Source organism: Caloenas nicobarica, chromosome 9 (genome assembly GCF_036013445.1).
Source record: "Caloenas nicobarica isolate bCalNic1 chromosome 9, bCalNic1.hap1, whole genome shotgun sequence".
Lineage (NCBI taxonomy): Eukaryota > Metazoa > Chordata > Aves > Columbiformes > Columbidae > Caloenas > Caloenas nicobarica.
In genome coordinates, this window is record NC_088253.1 from 9292455 (window position 1) to 9314219 (window position 21765).

The window sequence follows — 21765 nt, forward strand, 5'->3', positions numbered from 1 at the left end:
CCAGCAAGTGTTCATATAAGCTTTTAGATTACATGGCAGATGCAGTAATTTCCAGGGACGTTAGAGGCTTTATAGCATGTCCTGCATGACTGGAATGAACCAAAGCTAACATTTCCCCTGTGATTAGATATTAAACTGAAGTTTAAGCCTTTCTTCGTTTCATGTAGGGGAGACCTTTAAAGCCATGTACTCAAGTACAGGCCGGAGATGACCTGTAAGGTTTGGTAACCATCATCAGTTCTTTGAATGAAAAAGTGTAAGAATTGCCTTCAGGAGAGGTAATCTAAGATCTCATATGAATTGAATCACCTCCTTGCAGCCCTGAGTTAAAAGCAAGACCCAGGCAGAGTGGGATTTTTAGATTAAATCATGTCTCCTGCTTTCTGTTAGCTAGTTTGGTGGCAGCTGTTTTGGATCCTGTTTTAAGATAATTCCCTTAGTGTATCTTTATTTCTGAAAGGAACTGTCTCTCTGAGGATATCTTGTGTGTCAATCCATCTCCCAGCGCAACCTGAGTGCTAAAATTCTGGAAACTAGTTTCCATATCCATATCAAAACACACTTCATGAATGGTGATTATAAAACATTTCAAATTTCTTAGACTGCAACATTCAGCATTTTATATCTAAACTGTTAATGTTCTGTAAAGTAGCACAATCAGCCATTTTCATAACCTTGGTGTACTATGTAATAACAAAAAATTCTTTGTATATCCTTCAGTGACCAAAATGGAAAATAAGACCTAAAATTTTCCTCTTAACCAACTCCAAGTCAGTTCCCCAATGTGACCATGATATTAGAATAAAACATGTAAACCAAGGATAATGCTATGCTCAATATTTTATTTATATTTTTATGTAAACATAATTTGCTTTGTAGGCACAATATAACAAAAGCTCTAAAGCAACAAATACAATTAAACAGTGTTTCAGTTCACTTCAATCAGGCTTAAGTTAAAGAGAAGCTTTCACAGTTCCTTTAAGGCAAATTGAGAAATAATTTGTTTCACTTGAAGAAACTATCCAATTGTCTTAAGAGTTGTTTAAACAACACTGTCAGTAGTAAGCACAAACCTTCATTTCTACTACAATAAGACTTGGTCAGTAAAAAGTCTCAGCATCGTCATTTTGCGTAGTGTGCCCTCTACTACTTCAGACGCGATACTACTGTTTGTGATATTCTAAAAGGTACTTAGGGCTTGTGGGCCAAATTCTGCTAGCACAAATCCTGCTTCCACGATAGATACCTGCAAAATTTCCATTCGTTTCAGTAGTAACCTTCATATTTGCCATATTAATACCAGTAAAACACAGAGTAAAATTTAGCTTGCTGATGGTAATACTCATCTGTGTTGCATGTAGGTAGATCCAGAACTATTCCTTTGTACTCGCTGCAATTACCTGACATTCTGCTGATCAGAAAATGGCCCTAAAATTGGTATGAATTAGCATGAAGAATATTTTTGCCTTGCGAACAAAACCAGAAAGAACTAACTAAAATTATTTCACTTGATTGTTGACCCTGTGGTGTCTGTGGCCATGACCAAGATCACCCACCTTTATTTGTCCAGAAGGGGAATTTAACTGTAGAGCCAACCATACTGCGGTTTATAACAGAAGAACGGATTTGCTATTCTGCTTGCCCTACTAATTTAAGGCCTTGAGAATGCCGCTTTACTGCCAGCTCAAAGGTCACCAGCAATATTGCTCACTTTGGCATAAAATCAAAATTCCTAGTTATGTTAAGGTTTGTTGCAGGACAACAGCATTACACTAACTGCAAAACAAAATTGGGCATATTTCCTACCATTCTCAGCTTATGAGTTGTGAAAACTTAATGGCCTTTCCTAAAAGTCCAACTGGCAAGCCCAACACATGGAAACCTGTCACTGAATATATATTTTTTTTCCTGTGGATAAAGTCCCTGTTTGGGCCTGATATGGCACTGGAAGTGTAGGCTTGAAAAGAAAATCGGCGATAGTCAAGTTCTGCATCAACATCTAGAAAAAACTGAAGTTCTGGTTTGATTAATATTTCAAAAGCTTTTTTGAATTTTTCTCCACAGTTATTTCTTCTCATTATTTTTGAATTTGTTTAACCCAAGGGAAACTCCTTCAGAATGAACATTCTGCACAACTATCTGGTATTAGAACAGCAACTTCACAAGTACAGTGTAAAGAGATGGACATTAATACTCAGGCAGCAAGATGAAACAAATGGAAAAACAAGAGAATCTTCTAAAACCACACATAAAAGTCACCCAGACCCACAAGTCCTTTCACATTGAGAAAAGCCGGAGAAGCCCTCCCTCTCCACTTTTCTATATTAATTTTTAACTTCTGTCACTACAGGATACATGTAGATTTAGGTGAACAACTAGCCATGCCTGGGGAAATACTTCCTTTTGAAAAAAATATATTATTTCAAAGATATATGGCATTATACAAGGTCTCTGACATTCCTTTAGCATTTCTACTGTAGGTGATTGCAGTAATTTTAAAATAGTTGTTTTAACGAGACAGTTGAGGACCTGAGCAGCTGCTGCTTGAATAGGTGAAAGACATGGAAAAAGTTTGGGGTTTTTTTTGTCATGTTTAGATACGGTTTCCACTAGTGGGAGGTAGATAGGACTAGCTGGTCTTTGAATACTTGATCCTGCAAATAATTACAAACATAACTGTACACATGGAGCAGAGCTTTTGACTCACCTAAAGTTATCCCCGTGCATAATTTCTGATGGGATTAAGGCCTAAAACTCATTTTTAACAGGGTTAACTTCTGTAGTTCAGGTCCAGCTTGGTAGTTAATCAGCACATTAGTGATTTCAGAGCAGTAAACTTCACCAACAAATTTCTTTCCACATACTGATGAGTGATCCTAAGCAATACAATCTAAAAATGAAATTTAAAAATTAAATTTAAAATTGGTTTGGATTTTGGACACAGATGAGTCAATGTGTCCTTAGTGGAAGATGTTGATGTGTCAATAACAATGCTAATTGCTACAGGCAAACAAAGTTCTGGGTCAAAAAAGAGCAGCTCGCTGACCTTTTTATTTGCCTGTAACATACAGGCTGATACCTCAGATCAACAGGAAAGCCAAGACAGTTGGCACTCTGAATGAAATGTTGAATTACTGGTGTGGGTGACCAACATGATTATATGATACTAATCAAAGTCTCTCAATTAATGATTTCTTGCACAATTTTAGATTTGACAATTGTGAATGAGGTATTTTTGAAAATGTAAATAGGATTGCTTATAAAATGATAAAGCATGACTGAGGAAAATGAGAAGTCATCTTTTTTGCAACTTTTATCTGTGGTTCATAAAAGAAAAACTTCTTTAACACTGAAAACCAACAAACTTAAAATCCTCCCTCCAGTTACTGGAATCTGCCAGACAGCAAGTGGGGAATTTTCTTCTTACTGTTGTCAACTTGCAAAAAAAGCCCAGCCTCCCGCGCCCCACCCCCACCCCAACTTTATGCAAAATGTTGGAATTTGCATGAAAGAGATGCCCATCTAAAATTACACAGTAAGTTAATAAGGCTTTTCAACTGGAACAGAAAAATCCATGGGACTCCTACAGGGAAACAGGGTGTTACACAGGAATGTCATAATACTGCACTGGATGAGGATGGCACTTGAGTTCAAAACAACAATGATCAACGGCTCATAGCTCAGCTGACTGCAGACAAATACAACACACACTGTACTACAGCATTTGTTCACTGATGCACAGAATAGATTTCCCAGTCGTGTTCCCTTCTACTTCATCAATCTTTCTGCTCCCAGCACCTCTGGCTGTTACTGGATGAACGGCATGCGCTCTTTATTCTCGTTGTCCCCTTCATGGTCTTCTTCCTCTTCTCCAGCCTCACTTGTCTCTGTGCTGTCATTGGCCATCTGTAGGGTGACAGATGAAGGACATCAGAGTGCCTTTCACATTGTTTTTTTTCATTCTTATCTCAGTTTGATTCATTTCATAAAGTGGTTTCAAAAATGAAAGAAGACATGGTTGCAACATGAAAATAAACCATCTGTCAGTGCAAAAATGTGTTGGCGCTAGACCACTTCCAGCTAAAATGGTAAGCTGTTCCCTCACGGCTTACAGCGGATTACCTAACAGAAAGCTGCTTTGCAGGATAGTTGCACAAGCAGACTCTGATCTGTGCACTTGTAGCAAACTGATATTAAAGGCTCTCAGATAGGAAATATGATTGCGGAGGAAGTTCACAGAATGTGTGAGACCTCTGGTTTACAACTCCCTCTGTATCTGCTCGTCCAGAAATGAATAACACTCTCCTTTAATGCCAGCTAATGGATGGGATCTGGTCACATGTGAGGCACAGTATCATCGAAAGCCAGGGAGCAACTGGTTTATATAAAAAACGATGAAACCTTAAAAAGCAGTGGATGTGTAGATGCTGACAGACTATACCCATGACAGAGTGCAAATCTTGGATCACACATGAGTGGGGAGAAACTGCATTTCCATATTTTCTTAAAGATGTCTGTACAGGTACTAGGCAATTGCAGAAATTTCTAGTTTAAGACAGCATTTAAGGAGTACATATTGTTTGTTTTGTTTTGGTTTGTTGTTTTTTTCACATGGGAATATTTATTATAAGCTGTGGAAAGGTGCGAGACTCTCCTGTACTTCATCTTGTCAGTTTGACCTGTCTCTGGAGGCTAAACAAGAGCCTGGTTCACTAGACAGTTGGTAATGTTTAACAGCATAGATTAATGTGACTGAATTTTCCTATATACCAAAATCACCTCTCTTAGGACACAAGAAGATTCTTGCATTAGCCCATAACTACTTCAAAACCAACTAAGCAAGGGACTCATTTACTTGTTAAAGAGAAATGCAGTGATGTACCTTTGCTGTTTGATGACTAGCGTTTGCTGGAAATAAAAAGCTCAAACACAATGTGATTTTAATGGAGAAAAAGCAATACTCCAAAGTCATCCATATTTTCTATTAACACTCTTTCATGAAAGCGTATTGGATTTGTTCTCACATTCTAACCAATGGCTATTGTGAATATACAACATGAAGAGAACAGATGGAATAAATGTACACATGTTGTGGTAGGGATTCTTGTTTACACTTTAAGATGCAATTCAGCTACAAAATAATGCCCAGTTTCCCTGTGTGAGGTTCCCAAGGCCTTCCTTTTCCTTGCAGTAATTTTCTATAAGATTTAGGGCAAATTTTAAGTAAGAGAGAGTAAAAGCTTAACTGTAATTCCAGGTTCTTTTCTGTTCTTTCAAAACAGGAGATATTTCAGGTCTGAAAGCAAACTTCATACATCAGTATTCATCTGAAGTCAGTTTTTCATTATCTTTTTTTACTGCTTTTCCTACATCATCAGTGAATGATTAGGCCTGACCCTGACTTTCATTTCCCACTGCTCTCTGGGATGTTTCAGTACCATGTTAAGTGCTCCAAATCAGGTTGACTGGAGCCCCATCAGAGCTATCTTCCTTCAGAACAATTCTAGAAGGAAGTATTTAGATAATATACTTCATATATCATAATTGAAGAAATTCCTACCCCAACTCTTGTATGGGAATCAGAAAGCACTTCTGTGTTTGTATGCTGAAGTAATATTGACTGTATCTTTTTCTATTCAATCCACTTATTAATACAGGAGTTTTGTGTTATGTGAAATGTTTATTTTCCATCATAGTGGCAGACATAGATGTGGCTGTTTTACTCTCTTCTCAGACTTGCAGACACTTTTTGGAGAGGGAGATGGCTGTTCAGTGTAGAAAACTAACTGCTGGGGCTCTAGGAATTACAATTGCATTTCACTCTGGGCTAAAAATATAAATTATGATTCTTGGTTGTATTTAGGTGCTATGGATTTAGAAGAAAACAGTATGAAAAAAAAAATCATAAGGGATATTTCTCCAAAGGTCACTACCATGCTTTAACTAGTGTGACTGTACGCTATGTATGTAGTGCTTTGTACTCACCAGGGGAGTGGGTGCTTTCTCCACATCCAGAATTAGTTTTCCTATATTTCCTCGGTCATGGATTCTCTGCATGGCCTCCTTCACCTGAAAGAAACATAAGCCATTGATGATTTTTCAGGCACGTACTGAGAGAAGCCTGAATTCCTTCCTTCCAAAACCAGCAATATGTTTAAGGTGTGCCATGTGCAAGGTCATTCAAATAGCTGCTTGAAACAAAACAGTTAAACATTTTCAGTGAATCTGTAAGGCCTGATTTTTGCATTGTGTTTGCCAAAATGGGATGTGAGTCTTGAAGACGGTTTCTGAATAGTGTAATACAGAATGTTAATGTAGTATAAAAGTAATGGTTAGTTGAGATGCAGAGAGAAATACAGGCTCAGGAGTTAATTCTGACAGGTTGTTAATTAGATTTTCCCTTTGCAGAATATTTGTCAAGAAACCCTGCTTCCACTGAAAGCATGAAATGTTTTTCTACATGACCTATGATTTTTTTCAATCAATTTCTTTTGTGTTCCTATGGAGGGAATGTGGTATCCTGGCAGTGGCTGTGATTAATGCAATACTGTGGGTCTCACTGTATAAGCGAGTACTTATTTCACTTTTTTTTTTAAATTTTAAATAAGTAGTGTCCTATAGATACCACTAAGGCTGGACATTTAACAGTTGCCTGCAATTAGCATGTGTGGGAAAGGAACAAAAACCTCTTCTTACTAGTGCACTGGGGAGGAGCTTATTTTGATGTATGAAGTTTCAGAACTCATGAGACTCAGTGTTGATGAACTGACATTGTGCATGTGTTGTGCTGAACATTCAATGTGCTGCATGCAGACCACTATTAAATCACTGAACATTGGAAGATGTCACAAGTTTCCTCACTTTCATGGTGGGAAACTTCAGGAACTGAAAATGTACACATAAAGGCTGTTTCATATCCTCATCACACTTTTTTGCTGGCATAACAGGATATGTTGAGACAAGAAGGAGTTCTATGTTAATAGGATCCACCATCTGTGACATAGTTTTCTATGCCATTATTCTTAAAATATTCAATAAGTTTGAAACAATATGCTATACTTAGGAATAGGTGGGTCCCACAGTACATTTTAAAGCCTGAATTGGGGTTCAGGCACCTAAGATCGTTACTGAATATCTAATACAGAAGGAAGTATGAGAATTTTAAAGACACCAAGTGAATACAGCTTTTAACTTCCAATTAAATTTAATGGATGCTGGGCACAAAATGTCTTTACCATCTGTCAGCCTTATTTTGAAAGCTGGCAGCAGTGAGCTCAATATTACAACCTTAATTTTGCCAAGTGGTTCCCTCAATTAGTAAATACCAGGCTTAAAAAAAACCAAACCTCTGAGAACAAAAGAAAAATTGCACTGCAAAACACAATGACTTTCTAGCTTAGGGCATAATTGTAAATTAACCTTGGAAAACACAATCTTATGAATCCCACCGGATAGAAGGTTGACCTCTAAATGTAATCCACAAAATCACAATAACTTTTATGAAGTTACTTTACAGCATAAACAATACTTAAGTATCCTACAAGACTTTGTCTGCACTATGAACAGTATCCCTTTAAGAATATCCAACCAGGACTCTGAAGAAGCAGCAGCTATATTATTTTTTACAAAACTTATTAGCCAAATCAAGCTTTTAGGAGCCTATAGCACAGTATAAATAACCAACATAGATGTGACAGAATTGGAGAAATCAGCGCACACACTTGCCTGTCCATTGAAATTTATTACCAGAACATCATGTGGAAAGCAAGGTATGCAACATTTATTTTAATTTGTGCCGTATCATATTTAGCAAGGCAAATTTGAGAAAATGTGCTTTCCCTGCATTTTTCATGTGCACCGTATCGAATTTAAGACTCTGGAGAAAGGTTCAGGAGTTGTTTCCAGGACACTTGTAAGTAGCTTGGAAATGCAAACAGCGGACAGAGGCATGGGGAACAATAAAACTTACAACAGTAATAGTGGCTATGGGATCCAGATGGAGCTGCTAAAAATATATAAAAAACTGAAAAAAGTTTGAAAAGCTGATACTACATCTGTATGTTTTAGTGTTATTTGCAACTTACCTACCCACTTAGTCAAATTGTGTGCTAGTGCAATGCCATTCAGTACACTATATCTGAATTAAGGGACCATGAGCTATTTTATAAATGAGTCATTTTTATGTTTATGGCTGCTAACAGTCCACTTATTCAACACAGACTGCAACTACTTGTTTCCCAAGGTGCCTGAATATTAAAACCATTCCCTCTTATAGAAGGCAGAGTATTAAAAACCTTCTTAGCTATGCAAGTATGGTTAAGCCTTCAGTTGTCCTGTGCAGACCATGTAAAAGCATTTACTTTGTCACGTGAACATTTGGTGCTGTGCATAGTCTGCCTCTCACAGAGCATCATGAGAAGCTTATGCCAAGTCTGTGCCTGAGTGTTTGCAACCAATGAAGACAGTGAATCACCTGCACTTGGTTACAATCAGACCCTGGCTTAACCGGTAGTAGAGCGAGGCATTTGGAAATCCTGGAATTTATTGGAGGTTCTCTGAAGTGGTTCAAGTTTGATTTAATATCCCTTCCAGTAGCAAGGATCCAAAGGACTTCCCTCTTCTTACAGAATCGCATCCCTAAATTATGTTTCACCAACATTCTATTGGTTTGCAAGGACAAGTTAATTGAACCTCTTCTTGTGCAGTAGCATCAGCAAGAGGGCTCTTGGATTGGAAATAGTGCAAGGGGGTGTTTACTAACATAAAGAATTTCCATTTGAACAAAGGACAAAAATTCTGTTGGCTTTTGCTTGTTTTCAGTATAGCTCAGCCCTTAGAAGGTTTGTCTCTAAACTAATGCCGAACCACAGATTTTAGCCTTGAGAGGCCCCAGATTGACACAACATGTATCACAGAGCTCTGCACTGGAATCAGAACTATTTTTACATGTTAGCAGACAAGAGGAAACTGCTTCTACTTTCCATGTTATTTACGTAAGGAAAGCTGGCAAACCAGTTACTGAAAACCAAGAAAGGCCCAGAATGCTGCACAGCCAGGCACTGTCTGATGAACCCGACACAGCTGCTCCTAGGCAGTGGTAGAGGAAAATGATGAATAGCAAAGGAGAAATAAAAGGAATTCCAAGTTGGCCTTTTCCCTCAAGCACACTTTTGCATTAATTCATGTTTTAGTTTGACATACTGTTTTTAAGCACACTTTAGAGCAGAATCACCTTCCCCTATTTGTTCAGTCTGGTGGAAAAAGATAACAAACAGGGGAAAAGGACCTTTCTAACGCAGTTTGAAACAATTTGCGTCTGCTTTAGGGAATATGTTTGTTGTAATTGGAAAAACAATTCTGAACAAGTATATTTCTTGTATCCCTTTCAGCTGTACAAAGGGTAGAGTAATGGATATGTTATCACATATCCTCATTAAAGTGTGTTTCAGCAATGACAGTGAATCTGGAAATTAAGACAACCTGTGCAATAATGAAGTCATCTGTAAACCAAAAAACATGGTCTAGAAAGATAAAACCAATGTACCTCAAGGTCCTTTACAAATCATGCTTGCGATGCCCTGTGAGAGGTATTTCAAATTCTCATTTTTCATCATAACTTCCCAAGTGCTGCAGAATTTCTGAGCCTTCTATGAGCTCCTTCTGCTCCTTAGTCCTACCACTCTGCTGGACCCAAACAGAGAGGCAAGGAACATAAAATACGTAGAGCTCAATTGGGAATGTACGGAACCATTGCTCTGTGCTAGCATTATAGGCAATTTAACAATTTTAACATTTCCTAGAAAATTTTAATCTATTAACATACACTTGCACATTTAAAGACATGTGCTTCTACCAATGCTACCAAGAGAATTCTTCAAAGAATTCTTGGTACAAACACAGGATAATAAAAGAAAAAAATCACAAAGCTGGCAAAGAAGGCCTGTTGAGAAAAAGCATATTCAGTTATATTTTCCTGAGGCGATGTTACAGTTGGGATCTCAGAGCTTCTCTTGAACCAGAGCCATCTCTGTCCATCTGCTTTGCGTATCATACTGAGAAGAGCAACAATTACTGCCAATAGACCTTGGTAGGAGACAAGGGGCAGAAATGCCTTCACGTCCCTGGTCAGGGATTGCTCCAACAGAGGTGTCACAACAGCTTGTTCTCTGGAAGCCTAAATTCTGATGGGTGTCCTGCACCCTCTCCAACACCTCTGTAGTGTTGCTCTTGGGCTGCTCCTCAAAAGTATCAGGAACTTTGGATATGGTGTCCTCTTTAAAATTTCTTACTCTGCTTCAAATAGGCTCATCTTAGCCTCAAATTTTCTAACAATCAAGCCAAGGCACTTATCTTAATCGACAATGGTTATTTTCAGAATACTGTTTAATACCTAAATCTCCTACCAGACTAGATTTTCTGTCTTTAAAAACAAGCTGTAACCATGAGGCCTCGGGCTAAGAACTTTTATACAGAGAAGTATTGCAAAAAGTGTTTTAAAAATTCTGCATACAAACAGAAAAACAAGGAAAAAGCGAACTGACCAGGCACACTGGGTTCTCAATTCAAGGGCCAGTTACCTGCCTCGTCATTCAACTTTCGAAGACAATGCACATAATGATATACAGTAAAAAACAGGATTTCAGAAATTCTAACTATGCATAAGTCTGGAATTCCATGTGGGTCTGACTGATTTTTAAAACCTGGACTGAGAAAGCTCAATACTTGTTTACTTCCAGTGAGAACTTTGACAGTAACTGGCTGTGCCAATAGTTGCCTGCAAACTCAGAAATGATGTTGCACCCGGGGTAATGGCACACAACATTCTGCTCAAGCTTCCTTCACTGATTAAAAAAATAAAGTTTTTGAATATTATAATCCTGTCCAGTTCATACAAGAGCAACACAAAGAAATTAACAGGAAAACCTCAGCATGTCAGGATAATGCTTCAGCTAGACAGGTGTATATATTTTGGGGTATTTTGTTTGGGTGAGTTTATTTCTGAGCTTTGTGATGGGGAAAAGATTAGTCTGGTCTTTACTTCGTTGGTTTTTTCAAAGGTATCTTTCAAATGGAGTAGGCTGCTATAATGATTCATTCAGTGTTGCTGATTCTATTGGATTTGAGGATCTTTTTATCATTTTAGAAAGACTGATTGTGTACCTTGAAATTACTGACACTTAGGTCTTGATGCTACCTATTGCCAAAATAAGCTAAAAAAGAAAACAAAAAAATTAAATCATTTTTAAACTTTCTTTGTGCAATTTTAACCTGGTATCTTTTTGGGAAAAAAAAAGTTATCACTGCAGCAAATGGAATGGTTTCAAGTAGGCTGTAGGTGAAATACCTATATAGCCTCAATTTAAGAAAACAGCTAGTTTAGTTAGTATCACATTAGCATTGGAGATTGTTGAAGAGAAATAACACAGTATTATAAACACAAAAGATTTCCTGTTCCTTGTAGCAATGACTGGCTACATTGATATAGCAGCTCTAAAAGACAGATTTCTGTATTTCTTTAGCTAATATCTCATGGCAGACCATATGATTTGCAAAGTTTTTGTTTCAACAAAAGAAAATACACTACAATAACAGTATAAATTATTTTCCTCTACTGATTACAGCAGCAGTGTGTGCACTGGGAACATGGTATGATTTTATTGTAGCCATTGTCATTAGTGAGCTGATAGCAATACTAATTTAAAATAAAGTACGAGCTTGCATAACAAAAAACTATTTTGGTTTCTTACTACCATTTCTAAAACAGTACAGCATTAGTAACAGCAGAGTAGTAATAATAAAGTGGTAATACTGCAACTAAGAATCCAGCTCTTTTAGGAATCACATTATATCCACAAATGACCTATGTAAGTTTAACAAAGTGCTCTGTCAGCACTCCTCACTGATTTGCAATACATTTCTCTGTGAGAAATATATGTAGAAAAGAACAAAGTTAAGCATGTTAATACCTGTAACCTCTCAGAGAGGAAAAAAGATCTTCATACTGAAATTAAAAATAGCAGCCACAAAACATATTTTACTTAAATAATTTCTGCAAATTTAAAATCATAGAAAACAAAGAATACTCCAAAGCAAGCAAGTAACATGTCATCAGATTTGGATATTTGCAGTTAGCTTCTGATTACAGTGGTTTTTCATAGCTTTTGATGGGAGTGTGTAAAACCAGCCCATTTAAAATTGATTAGAAGACTTTTTTTCCTGAAATGCCTCTTGTACACCTGCCTTAGTTTCTTTCCTATGTTGTCCCTGTTTTTTTCTTGTTTGTTTTTAGCACTATGTTTTCCCCAGATTAGATCACTAAAACTGATATCTTGTCTGGTTTTTCATCTTAAGTCATTCATTTCAGGTCTCAGCCGCTCCTGCCCTGGTACTTGCAGCACTGACCCCTCCAAGTGCTGAGCTCAGCAGTTGAATTGAGACCAAGAGACCAGCGCCCTGTCTCTCACAAGTTCCTGAACGCAGATGTTTTCCTGAATGTAAGTCTGAGCCTTTATAAATAATATATGCCTGAAACAAACAATTATGCTTCAATTGTGTAATGCTATGGTCAAGCCTCCACTTTTTTATCCATTTTACTTCAAACTAATTCCTGGACTGTTCTGCATTTGAAATCAAAAGCCAACAGTAATCTCTGCTGAGGTACTCAGAAATGCTTTCTGACGCTATGTTGTCTCTGGAACTTCATTTTGTTGTTAGAATATAGTAAAATCAGTCTAGTGCTTTATAAATTTAGGAAAAGTTAAATGGAAAATGTATTACTAATTACCTGTTGCACCATTTCATGGTGTGAAAGATAAATGTAGCCTGCCTAAGAAATGGATGCTATTTTGAAGCTTTTGGATATTATTTTAAACCTACTGATCCATTTCTGTATTTGGCTCTTATATGGAACCAATCTCGGGAGTAAAATAAGAGAGACTGCAAAGCTGGAACACTAAACCACTTGTGATGCCAATGTAACACATTGGGGGCTTCAGGCACACGTTAGTAATGGCTGTTTAGTAGAGAGGAACAATGAAGGCAACGTGCCTTGGAAAAACTTCCTAGTGGAAATGTCAAAATATAATGCTTTCATCATCCTACATGAAGCTGTTCAGCTCAGTTATATCATGAATTTTATCAACTGTTTTTAGTAAAGCTATGCATTACTTCAGGAAAAAAAAATTAATGGAAAGACACTGGTGCAAAAGAAGAGTGGATATTCTTTTAACTCCATGATGTTGAATGCAGCTGGTTGTACAAACTAGCATCTACAGATGACAGGTTTATCTTTGCAGACAACTTCTTTCCCCTCTCGGTCTCAGCTAAGACAGCTTTACTGGATGGAGGCAGAGGCCTGTGGACTCTCTTTCCTTGGGCTCCTCTGGTGACAGCGAGTTTCCCTGAGGTATACAAAAGGATTTCTGTTTATAGTAAAGGAATCTTTCATTCCCCTCTCTTTGGTAAATTAGGCTGTAGTATGAAAGGCTAAAGAATCTTATGCCAAGGTTACAAATTTAATATAAGCTAGAAGGGAGATTAATTCAATTATGTCAGCGTAATCTGTCAAACTCGCCAATCATTCTAGCGCTGTATCATCACGTGTTGTCAAAAAGGTGATCAGAACCCAAATAAAGGAATGTCCCTCAGCTCCAGATGGGCACAGTGGAGCAGAACATCAATTTAGTTTATGATCTACAACCATAATTTTTCCCTCTCATTAGTTCCACACCTTTAGATTCAAGATTGCTGTTTATTTTCACACATCATCTCAAAGAATCACCTTTTGTCCTCTGTTTACACATGGAAAACATCCTAGCCTTCCAGCATGTCAAGACTCTTCCCCTCTAGCCATGACATAACCCCCTCATCCATTGAAACCTGTGCTGCAAAGATCACTCCAGAGTCATGTGCAGGCTCTCTGACAGAGAGAAGCGCTGGCTGCAAGAGTGTTCCTTACCAAGAATTAATTCCTCTCTTGCTCACTGTCGTGTGTCTGAGAAGCCTGAAACTGCATCATGTCTGCATGGACAGATCTCCATGGTGACAGTGTCACCCGGTCTGCAAACATCCGCTGGCTACTCAAGGTTACTTTGGCAACCCAAGTGTCACAGGTAATGATCCAAATCTTGTTCAGATTTATGAAAGAATAATCTGAATTAAAAACTTGCCCATTTTTCATTCTGGGGCTGGTTCTGTTCTGTTCATAACAGCCACTATTTCAATGAGCCCAGAGCTATCTCCATTAGAATTACAAACACTAATATCAATAATATTTATTTAAGCATCATTTGTATGCAGTAATGAATAAAAAGATGCATACTGCAGTCTATTCTAGCTGAGAGGCCGCATAAACAAAGCTTTAATACTATAGCTTTCATTAGTGTCATGAGGCAACGTGATTTTATTATCAAACTCACTGCTGTGGTCTATTACGAAGCTATGTTGTCTTTAATATGAATTGTGAGGTGCATTAGAATTGCAGATGCTCTTCTCAGACCAGATGTTTTCTTTCGTGGCATTGGTATATATGGTTTTTAAAACTGAACACAGCACTCTACATAAGGATAAATCATGTAGTCTCTGTCTTCTGGACTATGTCTGTTTGGCTTTGGACTGTGGAAGGGATGAAATTCAAGGACAACAGTTTTGTAGCTTGTGGGCAGCTCTGAGGAAGGTGAGCTGCTCTGCTGCTCCATGTGGATTTTGCCAGGGCGTTAGGGCGCGGGAAGTACAGAGCAAAGGGGAATGTCCCTTTTAAGCTACATTTGCCACAGCCCTGTTAATGTGCCTGGGGCCGAGAGAAGGGACAGGACCTGGGCTCCTTGGCTGTCCTGTGACACACACATGGGGAGCAGTCACTGGGCTCTTTTGCACTAATGACTGTGTCCTTCTACTCTCAGAAGTGACATCTGTCAAAATTTAGCCCAGTTGTTCTGCTGGCATATTTCCTCCTCTTCACTAATCTTCAAATGTCTCTCTTGTGTTTATGCAACGTGATTATTGGAGTAATATGTCATTGGGAAACATGCTGACTTTTTTCAAAGCTTTTTTTTTTTTTTTTAATGAGTTTGCAATACTTTCTTTTCTTGGGCTACATACTCCATAAAGCTTTTGTAGAAAAGCTGTTTGCCTGGGTGTGGTTACTGACAATTACCCTACCATACACACAGTAATTTAGACAAAACTACCCTTTTGCTGGTGGGGATTGTTTCCCTTGGGAGCGAATGGAATAACCTGTACTGACCACAACAACTTCCATGGGAATGGTCTGCATTCATGATAGGAATATTTTCTTTATACTGTGTAGCAGAATAGCTATCAGAAAAGTGTTTCTAGTATTTAAGCAACCTAACTGCTCTGACAAAATTCTCCACCTGTTTGCACGTGAGCTGGGTAGATGGGAGGCTGCAAACCCACATCTGCAATTGGCCTGGATTAGCCTCTCCTTCCCAGGCCGATTCTCCTCACCTACACCATTAATTCCCAAATTCTTTGTTCTCCTGGAGGCTGAGGGTACGCAGCATCTTGCAAGATAGACAGAAAAGCAGCATAATATTTACAGTATTTTGAATAGGGCTCTACTCTTGTCCATGGTGAATACAGCCAGCTCTTAACATGCAGAAATCAAGCACTGAACATATGCAAGAAGACACATAACTCAGGGTATTTGGAGTCCAATTTTCATAAACACCTACTGAAAAAAAAGTGCATGCGGAAAACACAGATGCAATCAAAATCAACTGCTAAAGTGCTAAAAAGTTAGTGTTGTTAGGAAAGATTTTTATCAGATTACAGTATTTTAGAGATAGGAGTAGGAAAATCACTTGGGTGATGGACTCTATGTCCTTGCTGTGAAGCTAACCTGTCATCATCCTGCTAGTATCCATCTGAAAGCAAAAAAGATTTTATCCAACTCACCTGCTTATGCTGTTACACTGCACTTTTGCACTAATGGTTTTGCCTGAATACACGCAAATAGAAAATTATTTTTAAATCCCTTTCATTCCTCCATTGCTATTCACAGCTGCAAACAGCAGCTCTGTCCCTATTCCTTTCTGCTGCCTGTCAGTGAGGAGAGACCTTTTCTCTAGAATACCTTATAGCTTCGCTGTATGTTGCCATGGCAGCAAGACTAAAACCAGACCCAAGATGAGAAAAATGTCAAAGGAATAAAAACCGATGCTACAGGCAACTTCTGACTCCGAGTCCTCCCTTGGCTACTGAAGATATCTATTAAGTTATACATCTTTTAGATGGAGAGCCACAGCTGCAGAACTGTGCTGTTTTCACTCTTTCCTTATTCCTATAAGCTCCTGCTGACGTCAATGAGTATTTGTTTTGCCTCAGTAAAACTCAGAGATTTAAAGCCTTGTAATTACAGAATAACTGAGACAAATCTTGCCAGCTTTGACTTACGGAGTCAACAGGGATAAAGCAGAAAAAAGGCAGAACCAACATCAAATTAAATATTTAGAAGTACTAAGCAGCAGTGCCTAGATTATCTATTTGGTTGGGAGCTTTCCTACATGGTAAAAAAGGAGAAAATGCCTTGAAATTTGATCCATTACACAGAGATTTCCAGCATGTTAGGACAGCTCAGGGATATCCAGCACTTTGACAGCTGAAGACTAGCATTTTGGTTGCAAGAGAAGAGCTATAGAAAGAACATCTCTGTAAGGCTATGTGTAGTACCTTAGAAAAACCTGCACAGAGTGAGAAGGAAAGCTATTTTTGATTTAAACTAGCACAGCCCAGCTTTTCTCATTATCACTTATTATTAAAATAAGCTTGAAGAAAAAGGAAATTTTTCCTGCATTAATATGGGAAATAATTACCTTATTATTGTAAAAGTCAGGGGTTGTTTCTGAAGGGTAGAGATGTGGTGAAGAAATCCCTGGAACACACTCAAGCAGAAAAGCCACATCAGGAAGAATCAGGATCCTGAGCTGGAATCGCTGTTAGAGCATCAATAAAGCCAGAACTCCTGGACCCCAAGCTCCTGCAGCAGTATGCCTAATCAATAGCACAAATATAATCGTATTGACTCTATACTGAGATCAACCAGTCTGAAGACAAGCACAGGGTTGTGTGGAAGGGATACAGAACTACTGTGATAAAGTTAAAAAGTTCCTCAGATCCACTGACCAAAGGCAGATCCCTCCAACATCACACTGCTGGTTGCTGCTATATCCCGTGAGCCACTGCCTCCCAGCTGTCGTCTTGAGTCCTTGGGATTGCTGGTAGAAATCACGATAGCGTGGTCCCAATCTACACTAGGAGGATGGCTTTCAGCACATCGAAGCCATGAGTACAGGAGCTCAGAACTGCTTACCTTTATGGTACCTTTCTCCGTTCTGAGTAATAATGCATCTTATAGTATGTTGCAGCCAGCTGCGCACACAGGGATGCCCCAGACACTCCTGAACCTTGGGGTATTCAGAAGCGTAGTGGTTCAGATTCCACTCCAGTGAGGCTGGTTTAATCTGCGGCAGCAGCTCTGGGGAAAACTCCTCTGGCTGCAAAGGAGTTTTGGCAGTCGCATGCAAAAGAAACTGGCCCTCTGAATTTGGTTAAGATGCAGCAGTCTCCTGCCTAAACTGAATTAATATATAATGTTCACTTTCGTATATTCCTGTATTCCATCACAATCTGCTATAACAATTTATGGCAGGAAATAAAGTTTATGACATTCATCACTATGCAATTAAAAAAAATGTATTTTATGTTGTTATTGACTATCAAGCTCCATGACATCAGTTTTTAAACTTTTGCCTCAGCCATGTTGCCTGTGATCTCTTTGAAAAAACATTTGGAGAAAAACTGCACCAACCCACAAGTATGTCTCATTCGTTCTCTTTCACGTAAGCATGCTCTTATAGCTAGAGCTTCATTAAACTCCCTCTCTCCTCCACCCTCAGAACATGCAGACTTAATTATAAACGTACTGCTTTGCTTAGTGTTGCATTGTTGTCTTTCTAATTACAATGCCTAGCCTGTAGAAGGTGAATGTTGTTGATCACCTCTGCACAGCCTTGCAGCAGCAATTCTGTCCGGTGACTTCTCTGTGGGAATCTGGCAGACAGAGATCCCTCTGCAGACACCAGTGAAAGATCAGCCAGCCTTTCTGGAACAGCCATATGAGAACTCCAAGTCTGAAATACTTCCAGAACCGCAGCTTTTCACACAGACTGTCTAGACACTTGCAGGACACTATCTAAAGACAGAACAATCTTTTCTTTGACACCATATTCTGAACTGCCTCTAAGCAAACTAGCTTCAATGTGTTCCAAGTCGATCCATGTCTTAACTTTGATTCTGGGAAAATGGGCACAAGCATTGTCACTGGTGTGTGAGTGGGAACCCAACAAACCAGCTTGCAAAATATTAGGCAGTTGTTGAACATGCATTTATCAAGAATGCCACTTCTATCATGTTTTTGCACATTTATGCAGTTACACCAGGATATTAATGAAATACTGAAGACCAGGCTCTTTTCTGCAGGGACTCTGCTTTGTTTCAGCAGCACTTGGGACTGTGGGGCCCTGATTCCTGAGGTTTCCAGGCACAGCAGACTTTACATTAATAGCCATGTTCAACCTTCACAGTGACAGCACCTGTGGATATTATTTGTGGATTTAACACTGCTTCACTGTATGGCTGTGTGCAAAACATTTGAATTACATGCCTTGGTTTCTTTGTCTTTACAACAATACACAATATTTACATAGTCCCCAGGAATACTGTTGTGTGCTAACGTATCATTCAGGTGGCCCTTTAAACCATACCACAGGTGAAGTGTACAGGCTATTGCAATTTTTAGTGTTCAGAGTCATTAACATAAGGAAGTTATTCCAGAAAACTCAAAAGTGCCTGTTTGATATGCTGTTTCTGTTACTGTCTCTCTAACCAACAGTCCTCGTCATGTTAGAAGCTGGATGTTGGTATAGACAAAACCCTGTTCCAAACTCATATGGCTGTTCCAGTGCCTGATGACCCTTTCTGTGAAGAAATGTTTCTTAATATCCAATCTAAACCTTCCTTGGTGCAACTTGAGGCCATTTCCTCTTGTCCTATCACTTGTTACTTGTGAGAAGAGACCAACACCCTCCCTGCTACAACCTCCTTTCAGGTAGCTGTAGAGATAAGAAATTGCACTCTATTCCAGAACCGCTATTCCAAACCATGGGAGCTAAACTTAATGGTTACAAAATACAGTAAACATTCAGCCTTCCAGATAGTAAAGACATAATCATTAAAAAGTCTTGACACTGTAATTCCCAAGGTCTGAGAAGCTTTATATACAAATCCCCTGACTAGGATCAGATTACAAGAGCACATTAATATTGTATCTTTGAAAAAAATTTCCATGTTTTTTCATAACAATGGATTCACTCCAATAAAATCTATCCTTAATCAGTAAACTAATTATGTAAGTTCTTGAAACTCATCAAGGTAAATCCCAAAGGTCTCTAAAGATCCCAATGAGAAAATATTTCTCCTTTCATTTCTTGACCTTTTTTTTTTTGTTTCGGAAAGTAGTGCCCTGAGGATTGCAAATCTAATTATTCATAAGTCATCGTCATGTTTTTTGATTATTCAAGATGCTCTCCAAGTCAGATCCTACCACTGGGTGCCACTCTGTAACTTAATTAAAATTACACTTAAAAAAACCCAAAACCCACCGATACATTAAATTGTAACGTAAGAGAGTATGATTCATCCTCATGCTCAATTTGAGCTGTACCAGTTTACAGTAAGATTGAAATTGTTCGTCTAGGTAAGATGAAAGGTATTTGAATTTATCTTGTTTCCTAGTTGACAGTTTCACCATATATTTTGCAGTCTTGTTTCCTTTATTACTTAATATTTCTCCTAGCATTGTTAAAAATCATCTCATTCTAAGCCTATATGAAAGATCTTAACTCCACGTAAGTATTGTACCAATGTGATTGCTATAAAAATTGATTTAGTTTAAAAGTTTAATGCTCATGTGTGGATACAGAGCATTACGCTGTTATCGACTGAAATCAAATTGCTATGTAATCAGTAGCAGGGAAGCCAAAGCAGAAGCATTCATGTGATAGGACATCACTGGTTCACCTGAGACAGTTTCTAATCTAATAATTAAACTTGCTTGTGTAGATGCACTAAAAAAAAGCAAACGGCATGTACACTAGCTACAATAATTCAGGAAAAATAGGCAAGAACTTTAATAACACATATATTTCTAGCTCTAGGCTAATGTAGGCTTAACTGTAGGAACTCTTAGAATTACACTGGATGTCTCCTTCAGATCAAAGGAAAAGATAAAGCATTGTGTTATTTCTGCTAAAGAATTCAAAAGTTATGCCCATTTTCCTCTGGAAGGTATAAGGTCTTGAAGATATTTTACTCAGTACAACCATAGCATATCATGGAAAAAAAACTCAGGTTCTTCTCAGCTGGTTGGAATTTGGTGATGGTAAAGAACTCACTTTACACAACCTTTATTCTACTAAACTGGATGCATTTAAACAAAGATTTGGAGCTGCCTGTAATGCATGAGGCTTTATTTCTTATAGATACGGCCTACATTTTCAAATGTGTGCACTTTAATACCGCACTCAAAGCCCAAACTTCGATATTCAAACTAACATATTCGGTAAAATCAGACCAGTAGAAAATCAGTTGTTCATTTGAAAAATCTTAAACGATATTGCTTCCTTTTAGTATTGCTTTCTCTGAGTCAGTGATCATAACATATAGATTTGCCCTGCAAAACATCTTCGTGTTCAATCATTCACAGCAGGCTAATATAGATAGGAACCTTTTAGTATCGACAACGTATCTGCTTTGCTGCCTTGGTGTTAATTTATATCATTATCTGTAATGAGCAATAATATCATTACTAAACTGCAATACCATATAAAACTCTCCATTATCACATTAAATTGGGATTATATTATGCTAAGAGATGTCTTTATGCCCAAGAGTAATTTTGCTTTTAAAACTCATCTGTGTTTAAAATCATTGAAAAGAACATATGAACCATTTTCATTAGGTGAGAACATTTATCTTGATTAATGATTGTTATGCACTAAAATAAAGTGTTATTTTGGATACAATCATTGCATTTTGATCAGGATAAAATTATATAAACCAGAAGAGTAAACTTGCTTCCAACTTCAGGTCCTCACTATACTTAGAAAAGGAGAACTTAACCACGGTATGCATGAATGTTGTGAAGTGTCATAAAATCTTAAAGCTTTGACACTTCGAAAATCACATGATGGGGAATTTTGGATAATCAAAAAAACCCAATCCAAATCAGAACAGCCGAATAATCAGGTGGCATCAGAACAGAGCTGTACATAGTGTGTGCTGCTACTAGTGCTACGTGCCCAACCTTGGCAGCCTTGGGGAAACTGCACGAGTCTCTTGCTCAACCCCAGCAATGGGCTTAAAGCACAACCTGGAAAACGCGAGTTTCCACTCTCTTTCTAGAGAGTAAGGAATTGATCTGCTTTGTGATGATCCAGTAATGAATCCTGAGGTGTCCAAGGCAGGAGCCAAACACTGGAATATGTTGACTTATTAATATTCAAATGTCCTTCATAACTACAGTCAATATCAGCAACGGATCATCTGGTTAATATGTACAAGTTTATCTACATAAAACTACAAAATTATCTACAAGTCTTGTAGATAAGACCATAATAATTCCTTTTTTAAATTATATTGGCAAAGTTGTATGAAACGGAACACAAAACTTGTGCCACCTTTGCA

At 38.2% G+C, this 21765-nt stretch overlaps 1 protein-coding gene across 1 annotated transcript in view; it reads right to left on the minus strand.

Annotated features, from left to right (window-relative positions):
- Positions 1-3539: 3539 nt before the first annotated feature.
- The window catches only part of VAT1L (vesicle amine transport 1 like), a 55336-nt gene continuing 37110 nt past the window's right edge, over positions 3540-21765 (minus strand). The window contains exons 8-9 of the mRNA XM_065641132.1: positions 5986-6069; positions 3540-3906 (exon numbers count right to left, since the gene is read on the minus strand). Coding sequence (XP_065497204.1) covers positions 3808-3906; positions 5986-6069 — 183 coding nt within the window. The 3' untranslated portion in view covers positions 3540-3807. The remainder of the gene's footprint in view (positions 3907-5985; positions 6070-21765) is intronic.